This window comes from Manacus candei, unplaced genomic scaffold, assembly GCF_025592945.1.
Source record: "Manacus candei isolate 608988 ecotype Guabito, Panama unplaced genomic scaffold, ASM2559294v1 h1tg000057l, whole genome shotgun sequence".
NCBI lineage: Eukaryota > Metazoa > Chordata > Aves > Passeriformes > Pipridae > Manacus > Manacus candei.
In genome coordinates this window covers 5,429,345-5,453,855 of record NW_026138105.1, presented here as the reverse complement: position 1 = coordinate 5,453,855, position 24,511 = coordinate 5,429,345, and the positions used below count along the sequence as shown (strand labels likewise).

General features: G+C 53.4%; 1 protein-coding gene across 1 annotated transcript in view; it reads left to right on the top strand.

Moving 5' to 3' along the window:
* Positions 1-974: 974 nt before the first annotated feature.
* The window catches only part of B4GALT5 (beta-1,4-galactosyltransferase 5), a 34,354-nt gene continuing 10,817 nt past the window's right edge, over positions 975-24,511 (top strand). The window contains exons 1-2 of the mRNA XM_051802802.1: positions 975-1,227; positions 23,833-23,967. Of these exons, the coding sequence (XP_051658762.1) occupies positions 1,101-1,227; positions 23,833-23,967 (262 nt within the window). The 5' untranslated portion in view covers positions 975-1,100. The remainder of the gene's footprint in view (positions 1,228-23,832; positions 23,968-24,511) is intronic.

The following is a 24,511-nucleotide window of genomic DNA, read 5'->3' as shown; positions in this document are numbered from 1 at the left end:
TGTGAAGTAAGAATTACCTCTCCCTCCGGCCTCCCCCGAGCAAAGTCAGCAATCATAAACGAGGCAAAAAACAGTGCTCTATGGACTGGGCTGGGCCCCATCTGCTCTGAAGCTACTTCTGTCTCCCTCGATGGGGATGGTGTTTCTGGTCTCCCATATTTTCATTTTCAGGCATCTCCGCGTCTCGTTCCAACTCCTCCTACACAAAATGGGGGAACTGCCCACAAATGTGTGCAAAACTACTTAATTACTCCGTAACCGACTGGGCTGCTGGTTGCTGGTCGTGCTGATTATTGTGCTGACAGTGATGCCTTCGCCCCCTCTTCCCTTCCACCCATCTGTGCCCATCACCTCCTCTCCAGCTGTGCCTCCTCCTGCACAATGTCCAGGGGCACCCAGCACTCGCCCAAACAGACCCCTGCTGCTTGGTGGGCTGGGGCAGGGGGTTCAGCCCTTGCTCTCCTGGTGCTGCGTGTCCCAGGTGCACGACTGGGTGTCCCAGGACCATGGCTGGGTGCCCTGCACCATTGATGAATGTCCCAGGGCCATGGCTGGGTGTCCGGGGCCGTGGCCAGGTGCCCTGAGCCACTTCTGAGCATCTTGGGGCCGTTGTTGGGTGTTCCAGGAACGTGGCAGAGTGTCCTAAGCCATCGCTGAGTGTCTTGGGGCTATCGCTGGGTATATCAAGAGCATCAGCGGGACGCCCCAGGACCACGGCCGGGTGTCCTAATGTCATTGCCGGGTGCCTCAGGACCCTCGGGGGGTGTCCCAGGACCACGGCCGGCTGTCCCGATGCCACCGCCCGGCACCCCAGCTCCCCCGGCGGTGCGCGGGGCGAGGCGGGGCGGTCTCTGCCGAGGCCCCCTCGGTGCGGCGGGGGTTCGCGGCGGGTCCCCGCCCCGCGCCGCGCCGCCCGCCCCGCTCCGCCCGCCCCGCTCCGCCCCGCCCGCCGCGGCACATTCATGCGGCGGCGCTGGGCGCGGGCGGCGGCTCCGAGCGGCCCCGGCGCGGCGCCTCCCGCCGGGCCTCGGCGCATGTGAGCGGCGGAGCGGCAGCGGCAGCGGCAGCGGCAGCAGGGCGGCGGCGGCGCCGCATCGGCCATGCGGTGGCCCCGCGGCCCCCGCGGCGCCTGGCGGCTGCTGCCCCGGCGCTCGCTGCTGGCCGCGCTCTTCCTCTTCTCGCTCTCCTCCTCCTTCCTCTACTTCGTCTATGTGGCGCCGGGCATCGGTAAGCGGCGGGCCGGGGCCCGGGGCGGGGACGCGGGCACGGGCACGGGCACGGACACACCGTCTGCCGCTGGAAACGCTGAGTAATCCGCGCCCGGCCGGCCCGGGGCCCGCGGCATCCCCGGCGAGGGGCGGCCGGGCCCGGCGCAACCGGCTGCGGCTCCGCGGAGCCCCGGGCTGGGCGCTGGGCAGCGCGTCCCCGGTGCCCCCCGGCGTGCGGGTCCCCCCGGCGTGCGGGAGCCGCTGGCCGCGCTCCCCGCGGCGCTCCCGGGCTGGCGGGGCCGGGCGGGGGGCTGCGAGCGCGCTGCCCGCCCGCCCCAGAGTTTGTTTTGAAGAAGTGGAGTGTTGTCCAAATGCTTGTGGTCTGAACGTGCTCCCTGGCGGAAATCCTACTCTTTTTGTCAAGTGGGAAGGTGAGAAGTGTGTGTTTCAGAAGGCAAATGTACTCGTTCCCTGTCATAGCTTCGTGGGGTCTCGAGAAGCCGTTTATCAATATGGCCAGCACCCGGTGCTGGTGGGGCTGTGTGTCCATCTCCCATGAGGTATAGGAAGACTTGTGCTCGGAAAGCATCTGTTCCTTTCATACATTGTAACTGATTTCTGTAAGGAGCCAAGGCTCGCGGTTTGGCCCTCAACCAAACTTTGGCAACAATTTATTTCTATAGAAACAGTCCTTTCCAAAGGAATTGTGAGTTTCTCCTTGAAATGTCATTGGTATTGCTCGTGCCATTCCTAGCTTGGACATCCCAAGGAGACCTCTGTGTATTTTCAAGGTGACTTCTGCGGGTTTTTATTTACAGATAGTGTCCCGTGGCTGCCACTGGGCTTTGGGAGCCTTTCCCAGGGCTGAGTAGGGGTTGGCTGGTGTGTGAAGCCCAGCTCGTGGGGCCTGTGACCTGGGCACAACCTCTGCCTGGTGGGCCTCGCCATGGTGGCCCAGGGCTTTGCTGTCCCCCAAGCTCCTGGCCACTGTCCCACAGGCTGGCCGGGGCTGCTGAGCCACTCTCTTGCATCTGTTGGAAGAGTTTCACACTGGTGTTAATGGGAGGTGCAGCTGCTCCCTCTGTAAGCACAGCCTGGCTCATCCCACTCTTGTGCTGCCATGGGGCTGGCGGCCCTTTCATCCAATGCCTCCAGCAGCCCTTTACAGGGTAAGCACAGGGAATGTCTTGTACACTCACAGCATGGCTGTGGATGGGCTTCCCCAGGCCCAGCTGGAATAGCTGTACAGTTTAAGAAAGAAACTTCTCTTGTAAGGATGGTTTTGTTCCTTTTTTTAGAGTGTTCTGATTCATCTTGTGCTGCTTCTGCATGGTCACCAGTCCTAGAGATGCTGGAGTTGCTGTAGGGTATAAAATGCTGTTTAAAACCAGCTCTATGCACATAGGCCTTTCCCTGTGAAGACATCAGATAATATGGTCACATCCCACCCAATGTTCTTGCTACCTGTGATGCCCGAAGAGGAGGCAGAGAGGTGTCAGTGGTCCCTGTCCCCACTCACCCATGGATGTCAGTGATGTTCTGAGTCATCTACTCATCAGGTGACAGAAGAACTGCTTCCTTTTTTTTTTTTTTTCTTCCTCTTTCAGCCAAAAATGTTTCATCATGAAAACCCAGCCCAGTATTCCCAGCATGGCTGGGCTGATCCTCTCAGCACTTGGAGGGAGTTCGTTTTCAGGCCAGAGTGGTGAGGAAAAGCTTGGAAGAAGAGCAAGTGAGATAGGACTTGAGCAGACTGGGGATTTCAATGAATGGTTGGTGTGTGGGGTGATGGAGAGATGCTGTCGCTGGGGTGTTCTGGGGCCTTTGTCCTGCCCGCTGCCACCTTGGGGCACCAGGGTGGGGCTGGGCTGGTTTTCTGTGGCCACTGAGGGGCCTGGGGAAGCCTCTGCCCAGAGATCATCCCTTGCAGGGTGTGCTGGGGAAGTGGCTGAAGAAGAACTTGCATTTCATTGGCTAAACCAGGGGCAGGAGAGTGATTCATCCGTTCCTTGATTGTACCTCATTTGAAAAGAATAAAATCCAAATAAACGGGACCTAAAGCTGCAGGTGAGCTTGAACCAGCCGGAGCCTGGAATGGCTGGAAGAGCTTTTGTCTGCCCAGTGCCACGGGCTGCTGGGAAGGGTCTGCTTCAGCCAACTCTGCTCGTGGGGGTCAGCAGCTGGAGCCACCCTGCCCTGTCCGGGCAGCATCAGCCCTCTGGGCTGTGAACAGCCCCATGGCAGGACAGCATCCCCTTGGCAGGGTGTGCTGTCACCATGGGTGGGAGCCTGTCCCCAAACCCCACATCTGAGGGGGAAAATTTCATCGGCATTGCTGAGGCGTGTTGTGTTTGAGCAGTTGTGCGCCAGTGCCAGGAGAAAACTGGGACAGTTGCACTTCTGGGTGCTGTCTCAGCGCATTGGTGTGGAGCTGGCATGCTTGCCGGCTGGAAAAGCTGGATAACTGCTCCTGGTGCCCTTTGGAGGTGGAGAAGGGAGCCCACCCTGGGTTCTGGGGTGCCTGCCACCTGACTGATGCTGGTGTGTGGCTCCTCACAGCCCAGGTAACCCAGCAGTCTGCTGCAGACGGAAATGCAGGAAGAAATTGATGTTTACTGTCAGCAAATAGCCACGCTTGGTCCCTGCAGGGAATCCAGGGCTTTTGGGGCTTATGTTTGTGTCGTGCCTGGGTTTATGTGATGCCTAGGGTAGCTCCTTGTTTCTGTCCTTCACCAAGGTTTCCTCCTACAGAACTGAAATGTTCTTGTGGCCTCAAGTTTGTGCAGAGTGATCCAATGTAAACAGCCAGTGCTGCCTCCTTCCCAGCACTCCCATCCAATACCCGTCTGTCCTCCCCACACGCCACCCTGACAATTGAATCCCTGGGCTCCTGCAGCCACCTCGGGAGGTGGATTGCCAGGGACACAGCTGATGGCACAGATACAGCAGGCTCTCCTTGTATTCAACGCTGTTCCCTGGCGCTCGCTGGCTCTTGTCCCTGCCATGGGGTGATTATGTGGGCCTGTCTCATCGTGGCCATTGTGTGCGGGATGAGGCGGCCGATTGTTCTGCTGGCGGTGAGCTGGGGGCGAGCCGGGGCGAGGCACGGCAGGGCTGGTGGGGATGCAGCGTCTGGAGGCTCCAGGAGATGCTCTCCTATCCACACGGGTCCCACTGCGAGGCAGCAGGTACACAGCGATGTTTGTGCTGGTGGGGAGGTTGCTTGTGCTCCTGCTGAGGTCCTGTGAGCAGCTGGCTGGGCTTCCCCTGCGAGAAATCCCACTGGCCTCATCCTTGGAATGAGCAGAGCTTGGCACCAGGTGAACAGTTTTGTCCTGTTCTGGAGGCCAGTGGGCACCTCGCAGGTTTTTTTGCAGGGCTTGTTCTTGGTACTGAGGCTCTTGCCCTCCTGGGACCAGGTGCCCTTTGTGCCTCTTGCCTTCTCCAGAAGGGATGTGCAGAAATGGGCTTGCCAGAGTTACTCTGTCCATGCCCAGACCCCACTCTTGGAGCAAGGATAATGCAGGTGCCAAGAGTGTGCTGACTTGGAGGTGAAACACCTTGAGAAACTGTTTCTGTTTAGTCCTAGTTTCTGCCTCTGAATTCATTCATGAGGTTGTGGGCCCTCCTGGGAGCTGGGCTCAGTCCCTGCCTGTCCTGTTTTCATGTAGTGGTGGCTCATATGGTTCTCCTAAAAGTATATGGTTTTATGCTTTTTGAACAGGGCCTAGGAAATCAAGGGAAATCCTCCTGCAGTTGAAGGCAGAAATGCTTTTTCAAGCTGCTTGCACTGCAAGTTGCTGTTTCATACTGAAAACTCTTCTGCAACAGTAGGAATTTCTCAGACCTTGGACTGGGTCCTGGGGGAGAGGGCGGGTGGGGGCTTTCCCTGGTGCTCTTGGCTTTTCCCTTGTTGTCTCCAGATGTTGGACCCTCTTTATTTAATTTTTTTTTTTTTAAACTTAGGTTTGCACAGGAGCAGTACTTGGTTGGATCTGGTGCAGGAAAATAATGCAGAGAATTTAAATTATTGGGTGAAAGATTGTTACCTTTGTGAGAGAGCTGTAATTCAGTCTGGCTTTACTTCCTCAAAACTTATCAAGAGTTGCTCCCGACCAGTCATACGGGGCATGAGGTAGCACCATTTGCCCTGAATTACATTTGTGATGCAAGAACTTGATTTTGATAGGCAGGAGTGCTTTGAAGCACTCTTCTGTCACGCTGTGTGCTGGTGACCAGCAGAGCAGTGCTGTGGGGACCAACAGCTGCCTTGGTATATCTCCTTTGTCCCTTTTGGTCTTTGGTAGAATGTTATATGGCCAAAGGTGGCTGATCCAGTGCAGTTATTTGATGCATCAGCCTGGCAGATCCTAGCACAGAGGAGTTCCGGGGGGGATTAATGGCAAAAGATTTTGCTTGTCCCTGATGGAGGGACCATGGGATGGGAAAGTGGTTGGGTTGCTCGTGATGGTGAGGAACAGAGGAAGTGTTGGTCCCAGACAGGGGGATGGCACTGTGGGGACATGGAGCTGGGGCTGGTGAGTCTGGGTGAGGGGATTGAGGCAGTCAGGTGTGAGAGTGAGGTTGCTGCTGATTTTTGCCTTCTGTGCACTTCTGGGGGAATGTGGGCAGAAGGAGCCTCATTAGAGTAAGTGCTGGTGGAGAGGAGGGCAGGAGAGACCTGAGGGAGGGGCAGGGAACACTGGCCATGGTGGGGTGCTGGTGCCCAGCTTGTACAAGGATCACACTGGTGAGCTGTGGTGGCTTTGGCTTGGCTGGGCAGAGGCTGGGTGCAGGTGCCCCTTCAGGTTTGCCAGCAGCTTGTTGGGTGCCTGGACACTGCCTGAGCAGGGACAGAAGGTGAAGGTGCAGCTCAGAATAACGAAATGAGGTTTGTGCTGTCATAGCCCTGGCTTTCATCTCTAGGTCTTCCCCCTGCAGCTCAAGGGAGTGTGTGTTTTACTATGAAACACCGGCAGTGCTGCCCTCTTTCCCCCTCCTCTCCCTGAAAGGTCTGCCAGGCAGAGTTTCACAACCTTAGGAAGGAACAGCCCAATTCCACAGCATGTCCCACGGAAGATATTGCAGTCATCAGATCTGACAGTGACTGGGGGTAGTAAGAAACCCTCAAATGCTCCTTGATTCAAGAACTTCAGCTCCGAATCGCCTGTGCTGCCAGTGGAAGGAGACTGGTGGCAGCTGTGGGAAATCACTCCTTTGGCAGCACCATGTTCTTCCAGCACTGAGGCTCCTACAAGGCACATCTGGGCGGGAGAGCAGCCCCATTCCACCCAGCTACTCCTGTGCCAGTGCATCCTAGGTACTGGTGATGCAGAACATTGTTTGGAGACCACCTCTTGCTCAAGGCTAACAAATTACAAGGCTTCTTTGAGGGCAGGTGAATTACTGGGTTTTCTTTGCCTGTAAGCACCTGTGCTGTCTGTCAGGCACATCTGGTTTGGGTTATTTTGCTGGTGGCTGGCAGGGTGTTGCAACTGCAGGGAGTATGTGAAGAGTTCATGTTTCATCTCTCTATCTCTGGAAGCCTGGCTTGTGGAAGCTGATCAGCAGACACAAAAGCTTCCAGGTATTGGTTCATTACTGCAAATGGAATGCTTCAAAACTTCAATGAGCTGTAGCAGAGCAGATTTTAAAGCAAAGCCATCAGTGCTGTCAGCCCAGGAGACATGGTCTTCATGGGTTTGGGAGCCTGTGGAAGGCCAGGGCCTCAGCAGGCACTCAGCCACTTCAGGTGGCTCCTGACTGATGGAGATAAGGGCTGTGACACTGCTGCTTTGTTTCCTGAGCTGATCCTCTGCCTCTCTTCCAGGTGGACTCATTAATTGCATTAAACTCAGGCAGCATCTGCTCTGCAGGGGCCGATGAACCCCCTAGGGACCACTGCAGGGAATGGAGATGAGCAGTGTGGGGAGCTGTACATTTGCACTTGATCCTTTTTAAATGCTGTTACAGTTGGTGGATTTAATATCCAAGCACGTGGAGTCTTTAAATACTTAATTTTATTGAAACTTCTGGGGAACCTCCCCAGGGTGGCACTGGTGACCCTCAGCCAGTGGTGATGGCGTGGTCAATATGCTGTTGGCCAGGTAGGGCCATGCAGAGCCCTCTGCTCTCCCTGTGGCAGCAGCAAGGGGCGACTGATCTGGAAGGGAAGCTGATACGCAGCTGTAGAGAGTGAGAAAAGCTTTCCCTGAACAGTTTTATTTTTAAAGCATCATTGTCACAATAAAATGTGTGTTTACTTTGACAAAACCTTTGCAGGGTTATTTTAGTAAAGTTTATTTCCATACAGGCTTTTCCTTCTCCGTTGCATTCAGGCTGTTCTGGCTGTGGCTTTGGCTGGCAGCGTTTTGAACACGGGTGCATTAGGGTGGTTAATGTGCGTTTGAAGGTTTTCTAGCACTGGCTCTAAATACCGTGGGGATTAGCCCTGTTTGGAGAGATGGAGCAGAAAATATACAGTGGACTATGCTGTTGAAATGCGAAATCACACCCGCCAACATCTCTCAAAAATTTCTGATTTGGGGTTATTTTTTGGAGAATGTGAAATAGGTAACAGTAAAACCACCAGGGCTTTCAGCATTACCCTGGAGCTGCTCTTATTTTGAAAGGAAAGGTGGACTGGAAAGCTGAGGGTGATGTCAGTGCCCGGCAGGAGAAGTGCCCTTGGCCATCCTCATCTGCTGCTTGGAAGGGTCCCAGGGGTGACAGCAGGACAGCACGTGTAGTCCTTGTCCTGGTGGGAAGCATCCTTGTGGGTGCAGAAGTGGTATGGAGTGTGACAGGCAGGGCTGTGGGCCTCTTTTTTCATTACAAAAGGAATTTTCTGGGGCTTGCTGGTCTTGCTAAAGTGAAGGAGGGACCTGGGGGGAGGCAGGTTTGGGGGATCCATTGTGCTCCATAGTGACTTATGGGTGTTTTGTATAAAGCCACAAGCTTGGGTGCACCTTATTTGATACTGTGTTTTCCCAAAGCATGTAAATACTACTCCAGGGGTATGAGAAGCTCAGTTTGAGCTCCTGACTACATGGGCGAGGCGAGATGGGTCAGTGCTTGCTTGCTGGGGCTTTAGCTGAAAGTGTGGCCACATTGTGTGTGACTTACTAAAGGTCATTTTTCTAGGGTTTTGTTTGAGGTGCAAAACCAATGGGTTCTGCCCTTTGCAAGTCTGTGGTTGTGTGTGACATCCCCAGACTAAACAAACCTCTCCAGAGCCCTTGCCCTGAACAGGGTTTTTGTCCTGGGACCCCTCTGAAGATGCTGTTGGGGTGCTGGCCAGGCACCCTTGCAGCACAGGGGATGCAGGCTGGGGTGCCCATCTCTGTCCCCTGGCCTATGCAGCAGGGAAGAGGCTGCTTCCAGGGGATGTGGATTTTTTTCTCTGTGTCGTGCCTCAGTTTCCCTGCTCAGTGGGAGCTCATGCTGTTAAACCTGCTGCTTCCCTGCCCCGATGAGCAGGCGTGTGCCTGGGTGGTGCTTGGGCTGTGTGTGAGACAGCACCTGTAAAACTGTTCCCTCGCTGTGCCTGTCTAATCCAAAAGGTAAAGGTCGAGAAATATTTCTTATGGAGGATGCCACTGGACATGTCATGAAAGAAAGCAAATACAGGCAAAGCCCCACTGCACTGCTGTGGGTTGGGCTGTGGTATAACCAGTACAGGCAGTGTTTGTTTGCATGTCTAGGGAATTTTACGGGGAAAATAATTGATTGGTTGTATTGAATGCTATTGCCATACAAACAAATCAAAGGAACCTCTTGAAACCTGGTGCTGTGTTGGCCTCCTCCTTTGCTTTGGAGAGGCTGGGGACCAAGTGTGCTGAAACTTTAACTGTGCTCATATGCTGCCAAAAGGCTCCTGTGTGGGGCTCGGGGGGTTCCCTGCACCAAGGGGACAGGCTGTGAGGGCTGTGGGATGCCCACAGAGGACAAGCTGGTGAGGGCTGTGGGATGCCCATGGAGGACAGGCTGGTGAGGGCTGTGGGATGCCCAAGGAGGACAAGCTGGTGAGGGCTGTGGAATGCCCAAGGAGGACAAGCTGGTGAGGGCTGTGGGATGCCCAAGGAGGACAGGCTGTGAGGGCTGTGTGATGCCCATGGAGGACAAGCTGGTGAGGGCTGTAGAATGCCCATGGAGGACAGGCTAGTGAGGGCTGTGTGATGCCCAAGGAGGACAGGCTAGTGAGGGCTGTGGGATGGTCATGGAGGACAGGCTGGCGAGGGCTGTGGGATGCCTGTGATACAGGAGCACGTGTTCTTAATTTATGATGTCTCCCCATAGCAGCAGGTTGGGATTTTGGATTCCAAGTGGACTAGGCAGCTACAAGAATACTAATGTTTATAAAGCGCCTCTAAAAAAGCCTGTGCAAACCATTCAGAATAGGAGAGGAAAGCAAACACTGCAGTGCTCCAGGTAGTCAAGTGCGAACTGATGTTTTTTCCCTCCCTACCTGGCAGGAAAAGGAAGGCGTTTCAGTCCCTGCCTCCGTGCCCTCTGCGTCAGCGGGCGCTGGCAGAGGCTGCGGGCTGTGGCTCAGAGCCCTGGGCACCTCCTGCAGCGGCTGCTCCAGCTGGAACGCCCGGCGGCGGGGCCGGGGCAGGGCCACGGGGCTGTGGGCTGGGATGCAAAGGGGGGAAGCTGCAGGGAGTCAGCAGGTGATGCCCGGACCACAGGTAAATAAACCTGCTGGAATGGCTGTGTGCCGCGGCAGGAAAGCCCAGAGCTGCTGCAGCTGGAAACTAGTGCGGGCTGTGCCCAGGGCACGTGGTGGTTTCTGCATAGGGCTGCAGCAACCTGCATCGAGGGAGGAGGCAGTGGAGATCACGTTCCTGTTGGCAAATGGGGGGTTTCCTTGGAGCTGGGCCACCTGGAGGGGCACAGGGTGGTCCTCGGCCGCAGCAGCTCCCGCAGGAGTGTGAAATGCTTCCACACATGCAGCTCGCTTTTATTCTGCAGTAATTTTTTTTTTTTCCCCCTCAGTGTTTTTCCAACTCATGTCTTGCTGCCAGAGTCCATATTAATAATGCATGACTTTTTTTTTTTATGGTGCTTCCTTCCCAGCGTCCCTTTCAGTTGCTGAGTCAGAGAAGATTGTTATAGCAGCAACCTCTGAAGCGGTGAAATGCCCCTGCAGTGCTCAACTGCTGTCATTTATCATCCCTGCTCCTCTGCGGGCAGCTCGTTCCCTTGCCCGGCTGGGGGAGAGGATCCCAGTGCCAAAAGTCCGATTCCTGCTGTGCCAGCTGGTGACTGGTGAGCTGAGCTCTGCTCAGCCTGCCTGGCTAGCGTTTGGTGAAAGCAGATATTGCCTCTGTTGGCTGCTTTCTTTTAGTTTGAAATCCTGTGAAATTTTTTCCAGGTCTGCCTGAGACTGTGCTTTGGGATTGTGCCCAAGACTTTTTTTTTTCCCCCCCTCATTACTAATTTTTAAATCATTTTTTTCCTCCTCCCTATACTCCCCTCGAGATCTGTACCTGGGCTTTTTAGGGTAATTGGGATGACAGAAGCCCCATAATGTGTTAATGTGGTTAAATTAACTTAAAATCCTTCCAGTGGCTGTTGAAATATGCCTGGCTGCTGCAGGAAGCCTTGGAGTTGCTAATGCAGCATGGAACAGAGGTTTGTAGGGCTCCTGCCTCTGGGTTGGGATAAACCCCCAGTGGATCACCTCCCTGCAGAGCTGGTCCCCACCTACTGGGTCTGAAACCCAGAGGGAAGTAGGCAGCAATAGCACTTTTCAGAGAATTTGTCTTCTAATGACTTCAGTAATACCTGCACTGTAACCTCAGGAGCAGATCTCTCCTGTCTCTCCCAAAGCATAGCTTTGGGTGGAAGCTGTTGGGGTACTCACTGGTGGGGAGTGGGGACACACAGCCTCAGTGCTGGGAAACAGCATCTTCATAGTCTTCCCTCGCTCAATGTTCTGCCTCTTTGGGCTTTGAAAGACTCACCTGTAAATTTTATCCCAAAGCCAAGCAGGAGAGGAGCAGGACTCAACCTGGTGAAGAAGGGCTTCCTTTTCCCAGACTTCTCAAACTGCCTCGTTCCCTGTGTCCCACTGCTGGGGATGGCAGGAGCACATGTGGGGAATGCAGAGGAGTGGAGAGAGGTCCGGGGCTGGGAGGGAAATGGTGCTGCTTTTCCCTGCTTTTCTCAGCTGCTGGGAGCACGGGGTGTGTGTGAGGCTGACCCTGCTGCACAGCTGCATCTTGCTCAGACTGGGCTCTGGCCTGTCTCGCAGTGGGAATGGTTGCCCTTGTCGTGGTGTGCTTCCCACTCAGTACCAGCCCGTTCTGCTGAGGCTCTACAGTCCTGGGCTACTGATTCATTCCTTCTGAGGAAGGGGAAGCTGCTGTGGTGTGAAATTCTCCCAGAGCTGCAGTGCATCCTCTTTCCATACTGCAGCCTGGCTCCCTCGCTCAGGATCAGGGATTTCTCTTGTCCTGGATTTTTTTAAGGCTTTGCTGGCTGTTGGGTGCCCAGTGCCCTGGCCTGGGGAGGGAGCAGACTCCTTCTGTGAGTGGCTTTTGTCTGTTACAGGGGAAGCTTTGCAGAAGGATCCCATGAACTTCTGGGCCTTGAATCCATATGGCCTTGCTGGAGCAGCCTCACTGGGGTCACCAGCTGCCCCAGTGCTGCTGCCTGCCCCGAGGGGCACCTTCATATTGCAGCAGCCCTGCTTGCCCGGCAGTGACACACAGTGCCACCCACAACTAGTGAGACGAGCAACTTGCTTCTCGGCTAACAAGATTTAGGTGGATTATGCTATGTATTTAATCAAGGGCTAAGCTGATTGCCTTATTTGGCACGGATCAAAGCCCTTGAAAATGCCAGCCGGGAGACCAGCTATTGAGTGGGAATATTCCTCAGCCGTGTGCCTGTGTGGCAAGGTTTGCTTTCGAAGAAGCTGAGGAGGGAAGTTCAGCAGGCAGGTTTCACTGCAGCAGTGCCCAAATGCAAAACCAGACAGGAGAAGTCTGAGGCGATGGGGAGGTAGAAGCGTGTGAATGTTGTCAGTCACTGACCATCTCAGAGGACTTGTGGGAGAAGGCTTCCTTTTTCTAGTTTTCAGTTTGAAACCATGTTTCTAGATACATAAAGCTCCTTGCTGACAGGTAAGGGAGATGCTCTGGCATTTGGCAGTCCAGCTTCCACCTTCTAGAAAAGCAGCTGTGACTCTGGAGGGAGCTTGTATGGCTCTGCAACAGAGACCACATTCTCCAATGCTTTCACAGAGAGCCCTGCACCCCCTGCAGTGGGTGCCACCAGTGCTGGAGCTCACAAGGGTCTCATCTCCCCTTGTCCTAGTCCCCACTGCAGCATTGCCTGGGACCCTGATGGTGCAGGAGCTGGTACTGGTTGTGGAGGAACAGAGCAGAGGATGCTCCTTGCTGCTGCCAGCCCAGAGGTACTCGCTCCTTGCTGCAGCCTCTGCTGTGCAGGGGGAGCCCACGGTCAGGAACTGTCACTACAGACAGGTATGGAGGCAAGTTTAAAATGACTTTCCAGTTAAGAGCTGTTGTGCTTGTCAAGGTCTACCTGAAGTGGCAGGGCAAGGGCATTGTCCAAGGTGTTGTGGTGTCTCTTTCCTGCAAAGGTTGGGGTTTTTACCTCGAGAGATGTGTTGGTACTCTTGGGTGCCCTGTCCCCATGTCTGATCTGGGAGCATGCTCTGCACTGCTTCACCTGCATGCAACAAGATGTCCCAGCCAAGCAAGCTGTTGAAAATACACTGGTTATTCAAAACACCTTTTCTCTTTCTTAAAAAGAGAGGTTTATTCCAGGAACCAGCCTCTGTCTCGCTGCTGTTTGATGCAAGGAGGGCAACCACAGCTCATGGTTCTCATGCTTGGTGAACGTGACAGTCGGCACTGCCTGTTGTAGAGCAGAAAATACCCCAACCAAAAGGCTCAGCTGGAGGAGACAGAGACAGGCAGCTTCTGCTTTGAGGTGAACCAGACTCTTCTCAGGCAGCAGCAGGTGCTCCCCACAGCATCACTGCTTCTTCCTCTTTGCCCACAGCAGCGCTGGGGCTTTGCAAACACCTCTCCCCTCTGACTCTCAGACCTTCTCGTGTCTGCCTCAGCACATGCTGCAGCAGGAATAACCCTGAGCAAATGCAGGGACATACTCAGCCATGTCTTGCCTGTGCCGTGGGCATGGGGGTCTCTTGCCCTGGCTGCCCTTTCTCTCCTGGATGTAGCCTGAGCCCTGGTGCAGGGCTGGCAGAGCATCTTGTGTGACAGCCGGGTGTAAAGTGTTCCATGTTTAATTTATTGCTAATCAAACCTGCAAATGAGGCGCTGCCTCAGTTCTCCTCCAGCTCAGACCCATTATGCATCTTCCTGCCCTAACTTGTATGTGTAATTACAGGCAAGGATTGGTCAAGCATCCCTTTGTGTTTCAGAGGCCTGGGCAGGCTTGCTAACATGCAATCATCCTGTCAGCCTGGCTTTTCGGTGTCTTGGGCTGTGCCAAATGGTCTGACAGTTTCTAGGCTGCAGCAGCAGGGTCTCTGCTGGTACCTGACCCTCTTAAATAGCTCCAGGGTTGGTTGTTCTGTGCATCAGGCTGGGAAGGGCCATAGGGCAAGAGCAGATGGAGGGAGCTGTGGTGAGAAGGGGGGTGGGGGCTACCCCAGCTTCAGGGCGCTCGTAGTTAACCCTGCTTTCACCTAATTAAAATAGAAAAACTGCCAGTCAACATGGTGATTGTCTGGTTTACTGCTGCACTGCAGAAAGCTGATGGCAAAGCAGGGCTCACGGAGGGTGCTGACACCAACCCTTTTCCCTGTGCTGCCCTCCCCCAGCAGCTGCACATGAGGTGTCCAGCCTGGCTGGGGAGTGGGCCACAAATCCTCACGTTATGGAATGCTGCTGGAGAGTGACATGGCATTTATAGGGCTGCCAAGGGCTTGGCTGTGTGGGGAATGGGGGCAAAGAGGAGGATGGTCTTTAGCTGTAATACCTTAGGGAAGCAAACACAACCTGGACAAATTGGGTAACTTGAGTGGATAAATTGGTGTAGTCTAAAATCCCATTATCCAGCATGGAAGGAATGGCTGGTGCTTTGGATGGGAGGAGGAGGAGGAGGGTGGGCTGCTGCATCTCTGTGGACTGGTGCCATGCCCAGTGGGTTGGAGGGGTAATGTGAGCAGGGTCTGTGGAACACCAGCCCCAACCAACTCCTTCCCCATGGGGCTGTTCTGGCCCGGAGGAGTCCTTCCTTCACTGCCTGCCCAGCCCCTCTGGCTGCTTGATCTGGGAGCACTGGCCTCCTGTTCCCAACGTGTTTATCTTTTCCAAGGTAGCTGAATGTCTGACTCGTGTTTGCAGAGCTTGACTTCTGGCCGCAGACAGGCTGGAATTGATTGGTTTATTATTTTTCCCCCCTCTACCCCATTGGTCATATTGATGAACGAGTGGTCAGATCCCTCAGCAGACACTCAACTCTAAGTCTTAAACTCGAGTTGCTGTTGTGTGAGAGGAGCTTAAAGGTGTTTCTGTGGGGGAGTGGGACAGAGTTGAGGGGATGTTTGCTGTTCCCTGATGTGCCCCTGTGTGTGCTCATCCCTCCCCAGGGCTGTGAGGGGGTGATAGGGAAGAACTTTGGCTTGGGTGCCCCCAGGCAATTGCAGAGCCAGAGGGCTGGTGGCACGAGGCAGGAGAAGGCAGCGATGGCTGTTCCTGCCCACGGTGGGACATACAGGGCACCTTGTGCCCCAGGCAGCTGGGAGCAGCTGGGCTGGGTGCCCAGCACCCCATCCCGACAGCCTGCTCACGGGCAGCCTCCAAACTTGCATCAGGTCTTTCTCCTGTTTGTATAAACCCAACGGAGCCTGTGGGTTGGGAGTCTGGGGGCCACAAGCTTCTTGTCCTTTGCAGTCAACAATGTCCTGTCCTCCTGGGGTGGATCCTGAATCCTGGTTACAGCTTGGGGCTTCGGACAGGCTGATCCCTTGCTGAGCTTGCTGGCTCAATAGCCTTGTGGCTGCTTATCTGGGATTAATGTGTAACTTAATGGCAGTGCTTAGGCACAGCTCTGAGCATGGTGCTGTGTACAGGGCGGTGCGAATCTGCTTTCTGACGCCAGGGCACTTTAGTCCCCCTTCCCATGATAAGGTTTAGGGTTTTCCTGTGCCTGGCACCAGTGTGGACACACTTGGTAAATGTTGGCCATATCAGGACAGGAGGGACGAGTCAGCAGAGGCAGGAGAGGAGGGCAGTGCTGGAGGGAAGCCACGAGGCACAGCACTGCTCTGCTGTCCCTGCAAAGGGGTCTGTGTGTGCTGAGCCCCAGGGTCTGGTCCCCAAAGGGACAGGACTGGGGGGTGAGGGAAGGAAGGGCTTTTTCTCTTCCCCTGTTTAAGGCGTGCCAAACAGACTCAAGCCATTGCTTTTTCTGCTGACACATAGGAAGGCGTCACACAGGCTGTGATTTGATAGGCAGTCTCAGGTATTAGATAAGTTCATAGATACAGGGATGATTTGTTTTTAATGAAGTCATTCCCTGTGCTGATAATGGAGTCAGTTAATTTATTTACAGCAGCTGTATTACCAGTTTGTTTGTCGGGCAGAAGAAAATCATATAAAAAATGTTAGATATTCCAAGGCTACATAGTTCCCAACAAAGCTAATAAATGTCTTAGGACATCAGAGTTCTTACAAAATCCCATAGGTAATGGCCTGTGTGTTGGAAGTTCAAAGTTGCACCCTCTCTCTGATAGCTTTTCTGTTCTAATAAAACACAGCAGCTGGAGGGACCGTTCGCAGTGCAGCCTTTAATTATTGCAGACAAGAACAACTCTGTAATCTGACTGTGGAGGCCAAGCTGCTGTGGGTCTTAAATGGAGCTGCATGGTGAGAGTACCCTTGGCAGGGAGCTCCGAGCTGCTGCCTTTGAAAATCTTGGACAACAATAATCCCATGTGATTGAAGAATTCCAGCTTGGAGAATTTTTTAGGAGTTGAAAGGGCTGACAAGCCAGGCAGATCCATAGTGTGGAGGTGGGGCTGTGGCTGGTCCTTCCCTGGCTGCTGGTATGGCTGCTTTCCCAGGGCCTGGCAATGTATGGAGAAGGAACCACAACAGGGACAGTCTTGGGGTATTGCTACAGAGGCATCTCTCCTTACTTGCAGTTTCCATGGTGCAAACTGTGCTTGCTGCAAATCAGCCTTTATACTGACAGGGCAGAAGCAGCTGTGGGATGCTTTATTCTCACTAGCTGTGATATTGCAGTGTGTAACCTGGCTCTGGGCCTCAGTGAGGAGTGGGAATGCCCAGGCTCAGGTCAGAAGAGAGCCTGCAGTTCCTGTTGTCCTGCTGATCAGGGCAGTCACCGTGGTGCCTGTGTATGCCCAGGGTGGATGCCTGGGCATGGGCGGAGGGTGGCACTCTGCACCTGCCCTGGGGTGGCCCTGGTGTGTCCCCAGAGTGCTTCCTGCCCTGCCGAGGTTGGAGGCACAGGGACAGCCAGTGGCTCAGCTTAGGCCAGCCCTGTCTTAGGTTCCGCCATTCCCATGGCAAGAAGCAGGTCCCCTGGGACCCGTGGGCAAACCAGGCTGGGAGCAGGGCTTTCCCGTGGTAATTATTTTTTTTTTGGAGACAAGATGTAAATAGGACATGCTGGACCATGCTTTAGCCATAAATGGCAGTGGAAGATGTGCCGTGGGTCTTGCTGAATTGAGCAAAGAATGACTGCTGTCCTGATGCTGCAACCACAAACCCTGCCCTGCATTTCTGCCAGCTGGGCAGCCGTGCTGCCTCACCCGAGTTAACTGGGATGGTCCAGCCTGGTGTGAGAGGCAAAGCACTGACCTGGAACAGCCTCTTGGACCCCCCCCCATCCTTTGGAACAGCTCTGTTGCAGCAGACATGAGGCTGTACATGTGATAACCCTTTTTGTTCAGCCATGCTGAACTTGTAAAACATGCTTGAAAAATCAGGTCTTTGTTTTTTTTTTTTTGGGGGGGGGAATAGCCTAAACAACAGAACCTGTTCTCTTTTTCTCTATGAAAGTCGGGGCGTTAAAACTCCAGATAGTGCAGTTTGCAGTGTGTGAACTGAGTCAGTAAATCCATGCCTCTTAAGTTGTTTTTATCTTGACCATTTCATAATCTCCAATGGGTATAGTTAATCTCCTAATTTGGAAAACTAACAAATCAGTGATTTTGAAATCTAGTTACCTGGTGTGTGATGTATATAGAAATTTTAAATCCAAATCCCACCTGCCTCCTGTTCTCTGGTCTGGCTGTATTCTAGATTGCTTCAGCTGGTGAAAACTCCTTTCCTGGGCAGTACCACCCCATGTGTCCCCTTTTTCCTGCATGTCCTACGACTGCCTGTTTGAGTAGGATGCCCAGGTTGGTGGTGGGGGCTGCCTGCAGTAGAGGATTTCCTTCCTCTGCTGCAGCCGTGCCAATTCCCACGGCCTGAGAGATGAGGAGCTGTCCCAAGCAGCCCATGTCCTTCCCTGCCCTCCTGCTTCAAGGACAGCGCTGGGGAGTATCTGCCTCTCCCTTGCTTGCCCAAGCATTCACTTAATTCTTTTTTATTATTTTTCTTGAGCGAAGCTCTCCCTCTGTTTGTTCATCCTGCTCCTACATGAGCACTGGGCTCAGGCATCGGGATTCCTGACGCTTTTGCGATGGTGTCCAGGATGCAGGAATTCCCACTGCTTTGTCTCCTAATGAACCAAAGGAACAAGCACCGAACTGTAAATGTTTGGAAGTGTAAATGTTTGCTGTGGCAGCAGCAGCCGGTGCTGCCAGCCCGGAGGTCGGTGTCCGTGTCACTGCTGCTGAAGAGCCTTTGATTGCGCATTTCGCTGCTCGGTGCCCACAAGTGCCCAGCGAGTGCTGCGTGTTTGTGCTCTGCGTGCACAGAAATCTGCTGGCAGCTGATGCTCTGCTTCTCCTTGGAAGGGTTTGAGCTGACCCTGGCGAAGGGAGCGGGATGGGGAGGGCAGGCTGGCTGGAGATGGGGAGAGCTGCCCATGGCTGTGAAAGAGGGCCGGAGAGCAAACAGGAGATGCAGTCATGTGCAATCGCATCTCCTGAACGACAATTAAAGTAGGAGAGCCTGAATCTCTCAAGGAAGGGTAATATTTAACTCGGGCAAATGCTTGTTATGATCTGTGCTCCAGCCTACATGTGTCACTACGCCCTTCCTTGAAAAAGGAATTGCAGCAGAGCCCGGGAGTTCAGCTGCTCTTGGGATTTGCAAAGCCCCGTGTGATCCTGCAGCCATCCTTGGTGTTATTGCTGGTAAACTGTCCTGGGTTTCTCACCTGCATGGAGCTGGGCTGCCCACTGTCCCCGTGGGTGTGACTGTGCCTGGGTGACGTGGGGCTCAATCCCACCACCAGCCCTGCCTGCTGTCAGGGTGCAGAGCTCCTTCCATGGGTGCTTTGATGCTGTAGATGCTACATGAGTTCCCTTGGCTGTCTGAGTTTTCTCATGTATGGCAGAGCATGTCATGCTCCTCTTGCTGGATATCCCAAAATCAGTGCAGTGCTCTTCAAAGTGAGTGGCACAAACCTTAGCTCAGCCAGCTGTGGGGATTGCAAATGAAAGTTGCCGCCCTAAATGTGTACAATAAAATTTAGGCTCTATTAGAATAATATGGACTTTCCTCCCCTTGCTGAGGGTCACTTTTCTCTAAGACAGTTTAGATGCAAATTCCCCATATTGAGGTTTTGACCGAGTGTCACTGCAGCCTCCCATCTTCCCATTTGCTCCGTGCACGTGCAGGCTGCCAGCTTGCCAATTTTGGGCACAAGTGGTTTGTAATTACCAGCTCAATGCTGCTGCTGCACTGTTAATTCTTAAACCATTTAATGTATCAAATTATTCCTTCCTGTGCTATTTAGAGGCGAAGGGCTAAGTAACAGTGATGGCATTAATATTAAATTCTCTAAAACTAATAGGAACCTCTTATTTAATTGTTCTGGCACTCGGCACATCTGGGGAATACGGTGCCACTGGAAAGCTAATAGAGACAGAGGTCTCAGGGTGTATTAGCACTGGGATGCTGCTACATTCCTAGTTGGGTTATTTACGAGTTAAGACTATCCTAACTGTCTATCTGTGCCTTAGAGGCTTAGTTTGATTAAACCCCTTTGTATTGCTAATGCTAATGGAGCTGGATTGATGCTGGGGATCTGCTGGGAGAGCTTAGCAAAAGGCTTAACGTAGACATGACTCTGCTGGTTTCACAGTCTCTGGGCCCCGCGGGAGGTGTCTGCAGTGGGCAGGATCTCCCCGCCCTGGCAGGGTGCTGGGGTGACCTGGGCACCCATCCCTGCTGCCTGCGGGACCATTGCCCCTCCCGAGTCTGTGCCACACCTCCCACATGAGGTGTCCTACAAGCTCTGCTGGCTTGTCATGCCCACTCCGAGAGTCTGGCTGAGTGTTCAGGGCCAGTTTCTCTAGCTGGGCACTGTTTTGTGACTGTGTTGGTTGAAATGGGGGCTCTGGGGGCTGGCAGGGGTTGCCCTTGCTGGGACTGGGCTCTGGCTGCCAGCGGGAGAAGGCTGCACATGGCTGTGAGACCACGATAAACTCAAACAGCCCCTCTGTGCTTCTGCAGCGTGGGTGGACTAATGAACCAGGAAAACTGCTGAATGTGACAGAAAGCTGTAAATCTCAAAGCAGAGGAAGACCTGCTCCTTCCTCAGGAAAGCCTGGCTGCCGTGCTGGGTGCTGATACTGCTGCAGGCATGCAGGGCTGCTGTGAGCCACCTGGCCCCTCTTCCTGACCCCAGCCCCAGTGACTGTCCCTCCCAGCATGGGGCTCAGGATACCCTGCCATCCCCCCTGCCAGGGGCTGCTGGAGGAAGGTCCTTTCCGCAGGCGACGGAAGCGTGTCAGGGTCAGGAGCGAGATGTGTCAGGACTGTCCCTTTCCTGTGTCTGTAGCCAGCATGGATCACACTCAGTCCTCTTCCAAATCAACTCCCAAGCTGCAAATTACTCTGTTGCCTCTTCTAGTACATATCATCATGACAAAACTAATTTTCCATGAGAGAGTCAGCTGTTTCTTGATTAGAAGTGCTCCGAAAATACTAACAGAGAAATGATTACAGGAAGATTTCAGCACTCATTTATATAATTGGACTTTACCTCCCAGGCTGAAGTTGTTGCATCCACTCCTGGCTTGGGGTGAGCACTTGCCCTCCCTGTTGCTTGTGAGCAGGGGAGCTGGGGTGCAGCATTGCAAGTGGTCCATAGCCCTGGGGTGCAGCTGTGTGCCTCTGCTGTAGTTGCTGACAAGCTGTCGTGGTTTCCATGTGTTTAAATCACAGTGGAGTTGATTTGTCCTTTAATGAGTCAACAAGAATAATCTCAAGGCAGTCATTTGGGCAAATGGATTCTTAAGTTTTGCTCATTTTCTGTGTGGGCAGTGAGAGTCTGCTGGAAATTGATAGTCAAAGGGCCATCTCACCTCTCCCATCACTCTCCTGTCCTTGTCCTGTGGCTGTAGCTGGGCTGTTATCGCTCTGTGTACGTGCTCTGAAGTGCTGCATGCTCAAAGGGAAGAAAGGCAGAAGGCCAGTGTAATTTTGGAGATCATCCTGTGTGATTAGATTAGCAGTATCTCACAACACAGCTTTCTGGCTGAGCCACAGTCCAGGCCCAGTGCATTGCAAGCCTGTGTCTGCAGGAGCCGATGCTCAGGGGTGATCAGCATCTCCATCCCTGCTGGTGGTGGCTCTGGGAAATGGCTCTTGGTACAGCGGCCCAGGGCTCTCTAGGGTCAGCCAGGTCAGCCTTAGTAAATTTAAAACATGGCCAATTTGCTCATTAGAAGTGCAGTAAATAGAGGAGGGGTGAGGTTTGAGCTCCATACAGGAATTCCCAAATGTTGGTGCAGACCCGGCCCTGGACATGGCAGCCCCGTGGAGCTGATCTAAGCTCCACGTGCACACGGGGAGTGAAATGTTTGCAATAATGTGTTTTAAATCCGATTTTCTGACCTGAATGAATTGCATGTTCTCGATAAACATGGTGTTTGTGAAGCTTATCTTGTGCAGCCAGTTTGTTTCAGGGGTAGGAGAAGGAGCTCTGGCTGGTGGGGTTATGGGGGGCTCTTGGGTTTGTGGCATGTTGATGGCACAGCTCATCCCTGTCCGGTTACCTCCTTAATCACCTGCTTAAAGGGGTTCACATGTGAAAAGGCAACTGCTGCCTGACACAAAGCCGGTGTTGTTCATGCCCATGCTCCCCTGGGATGGTGGCTGCTGTGACAGTCTGCTCAGGATTCCTGCTGCAGCTCAGAGCAGCCCAACCCAGTGAGCCGTGTCATGTGGCTGTGGCAAGGCCCTGCTCCGTCTGCCCGGCGTGGAGGGGAACAAACGGCGCTTTCACTGCACCCGACAAACCTCCCTCTTCCTCAAATTAACCAGGGATTGGATGCCGATTTGTCTCTCTTGTTCTTTCATGCTTCACCAAACCTGGTTCTGCTCTACCCAGCAAGTCGAAGCATAATGAAGTAAAAAGTGAAATTACTTGATCAGCATCAGCGAGTTGTGCCTTGCCGCTGACTCCAGCTCTGCACGAGGCAGAAGGTGCAGGATTGCCGCCCCCCTTCCCTTAGTAGCAGCCTGAACCTGATAAAGCATCTCAGTTGAGTGGCTTCAGCCACCCTTTGCTCTGTGCAAAGGAGAGAAGCTGTGCCTGGCTCTTGACTAGCACCCTGGTTTTTGGGCTGCTGGTGCTGGGAGGTGATATGGTTTTGTGATGAGCTCTGAGCTGGAGATGAGTGCGAGCTTGTGAAGGATTTGGGACTGGATGTAAGGCTTTGCATGGGGAATATCAGCTATGTTTGTTTCTGGCCTGTGGTGCCACATCAAAATGCCAGTTTCTCCTTGAGCCTTATCACTGGGCATCTGCTGGAGCAAATTCCCTGTTGTTCTGAGCAGGAGCAGCACTCTGTACCTCTTGCTGTCATTGAAACAGGGAACTGCACCAGAGCACAAGTTGATGTCATAGCTGTCACCAGCTGACCCAGCATTCACTCTGGGTTGCAGAGCTGCCCCCAGAACAGGTGGGTGAGCAGAGAGGTTTTGGGTGCAGCTTTGGCTGAGGCATTTCCTGCTCCTTGCTGCTGTAACTGCTGGCTTAAGGTGCCATCGCTGGCCCCACTGTGAAGGGCTGGACATGGAGATTTAAAATCACATTTAAAGACAGTTGTCAAGCACTTCATGCAGCTGACCCCCTTCTTGCTGAATATCTGGTGATTCCCCATGGCTCAGAGACAGGCTGGGCACGGGCAGCAGCTGGGCGTGGCATGGGGCTCTGTCCCCCTTTCAAATACTTTACTGTGCGAAACCAAAATACAGTTGGGATTGGGAGATACATCTGGACACCCCTTCCAGAGCTACCAGATGGGTGCAGAAGGGGAGAGCAGGTCCAGCAGTGTGTGTCCCCCTGGGCAGGGTGGGGGACCCTCACTCTGTGGTGGCGGTGCTGCCTCCTGTGGTGCTGTATCTAATCTGTGTTCCTGGGGACTCCAACTGTGACTGTGCCTTCCTGGCACTGGCACCCGTTCCAGGCTGTGATATTCCTGCTGTAGAAGTGACCTGTCTGTTATGGATGTTTCCTGGTGACATTACATCAGCCACTGCCCTCCTCTGAGCAGGGTCTCTGTTGTTTCCTTGGCCCAGTGCCCTCGTCATCCCTCCTGTGGTATCTTTTGACCTGTTTTTTTTTAATTACTAGTGCAGAATTGCCCTTCCAGGTTGCCCCTCCTCCCTATGTGCAAATCAAGATTTTTCTTTTTTTTCCCCCCATTTTATTCTTAACCCTAAAACCTCACCGAGGGGCTGTGGCTGGCACAGTGATGCTGCTGAGGGGTGCTGTGGCGTGCATGGTGGCCATCCTGCTGTCCCTGTGGGTGGCCATCCTGCCGTCCCCATGGGAGCTGCTGGTGACGCAGGGCTGTGCCTGCTGCTGTTTGCTTTGGGGCCTGGCCCTGCCAGCAGGGTGTCAGCTTAAACTGAAACCTAAGCAGGCTCAGCCTGAGCTGTGCCAGGGCACGGGGTCAGCAGGAAAGAAGAGGGGGAAGAAACCTGGCTGGGGGCTGCCCTGGGGACCCAGGGCTTGTGCTGCTGCCTGCCCCAGGGTGTGTGGTGTCCAGGGGCTCGGAGCCTGGTGCAGGGATACTCTTTGTGGTGCCTTTTGGGGTATCTCTGCCAAGCAAGTGTCAGCCCTGGGTGCTGCAGCCTGGGAACGACTGCCCTTCTCCAGGCACGCAGCTTGGTTTCCTGTTATAATGATATTTCCTAATTAAGCCTCCCTAATTAAGGAGCAAAAGGTGCTGTTGTTTAAGCTGCAGTGCTGTGTTACAGCCTGGTTGTCAGGTCTGGCTGGGTACGTTCCCTTGTTAACCAGCCGGGTTTCCAAACGTGCCTTACGCCTCCGCTTCCTGACTCCATGCCCTTCCCAGCTCCCGTCGGGCAACCAAGGCATGTGCAACCCAAGGATCCTCCTGGCAGGAAGGAACTGAAACCAAACAGAAGGCTGGGATTGGTTCCAAAAGATGCTGATTTCTCTTTCCTACAAAAGCTGATGCCGATGGAAATATTCCTTTATTTTTCCTCCCTTGCAGTGAACACCTACCTCTTCATGATGCAAGCCCAGGGCATTATGATTCGTGAAAACATGCGAACTATAGGAGCTCAGGTGTACGAGCAGGTGGTCCGCAGTGCCTATGCCAAGAGGAACAGCAGCGTGAATGACTCAGGTATTTCTTGAACGGTTGTGATTTTGGTCAAAGGTTCCGTTTCCATTGAAAATTGAAGTCGAAGGAATTAATTTATGCTGGTAAATGCAGGGTGGGAACTTGGATTAATTGTCTGCCTCTTTTATTTTTATATATCTAAAAATAGGTATGTAACATAAAAATACCTAATATATATATGAATACTATGTATATATACGCTAGATATATAAATTATGTTTATTTCTGTATATATAAAAAATTCAAATTCTAGTAACTTGTATAAGGGGTGAAAATCTGAAATGATGGGATTTGAACTGAAAACCTTTTCGCTTTCCAGGAATTCAGCTTGTAGCTTCAAGCAGTCTGAGGGCAAACACTTTCAAATTCAGTGCAAGGATCAGGTTTCATATTTAAAAAATTCCTTCCCAGGCGTGCGCCTGCGCAGAGCTCTGGCTCCGTGCACGTGGAAGAGCCTGTGCTCATAAGCTTCACTCTTCCCATGCAAGGATGAACTGAGATGACTTGGCTGGAGATCTGCCACAAATAATATATTGAACTTTGGGCA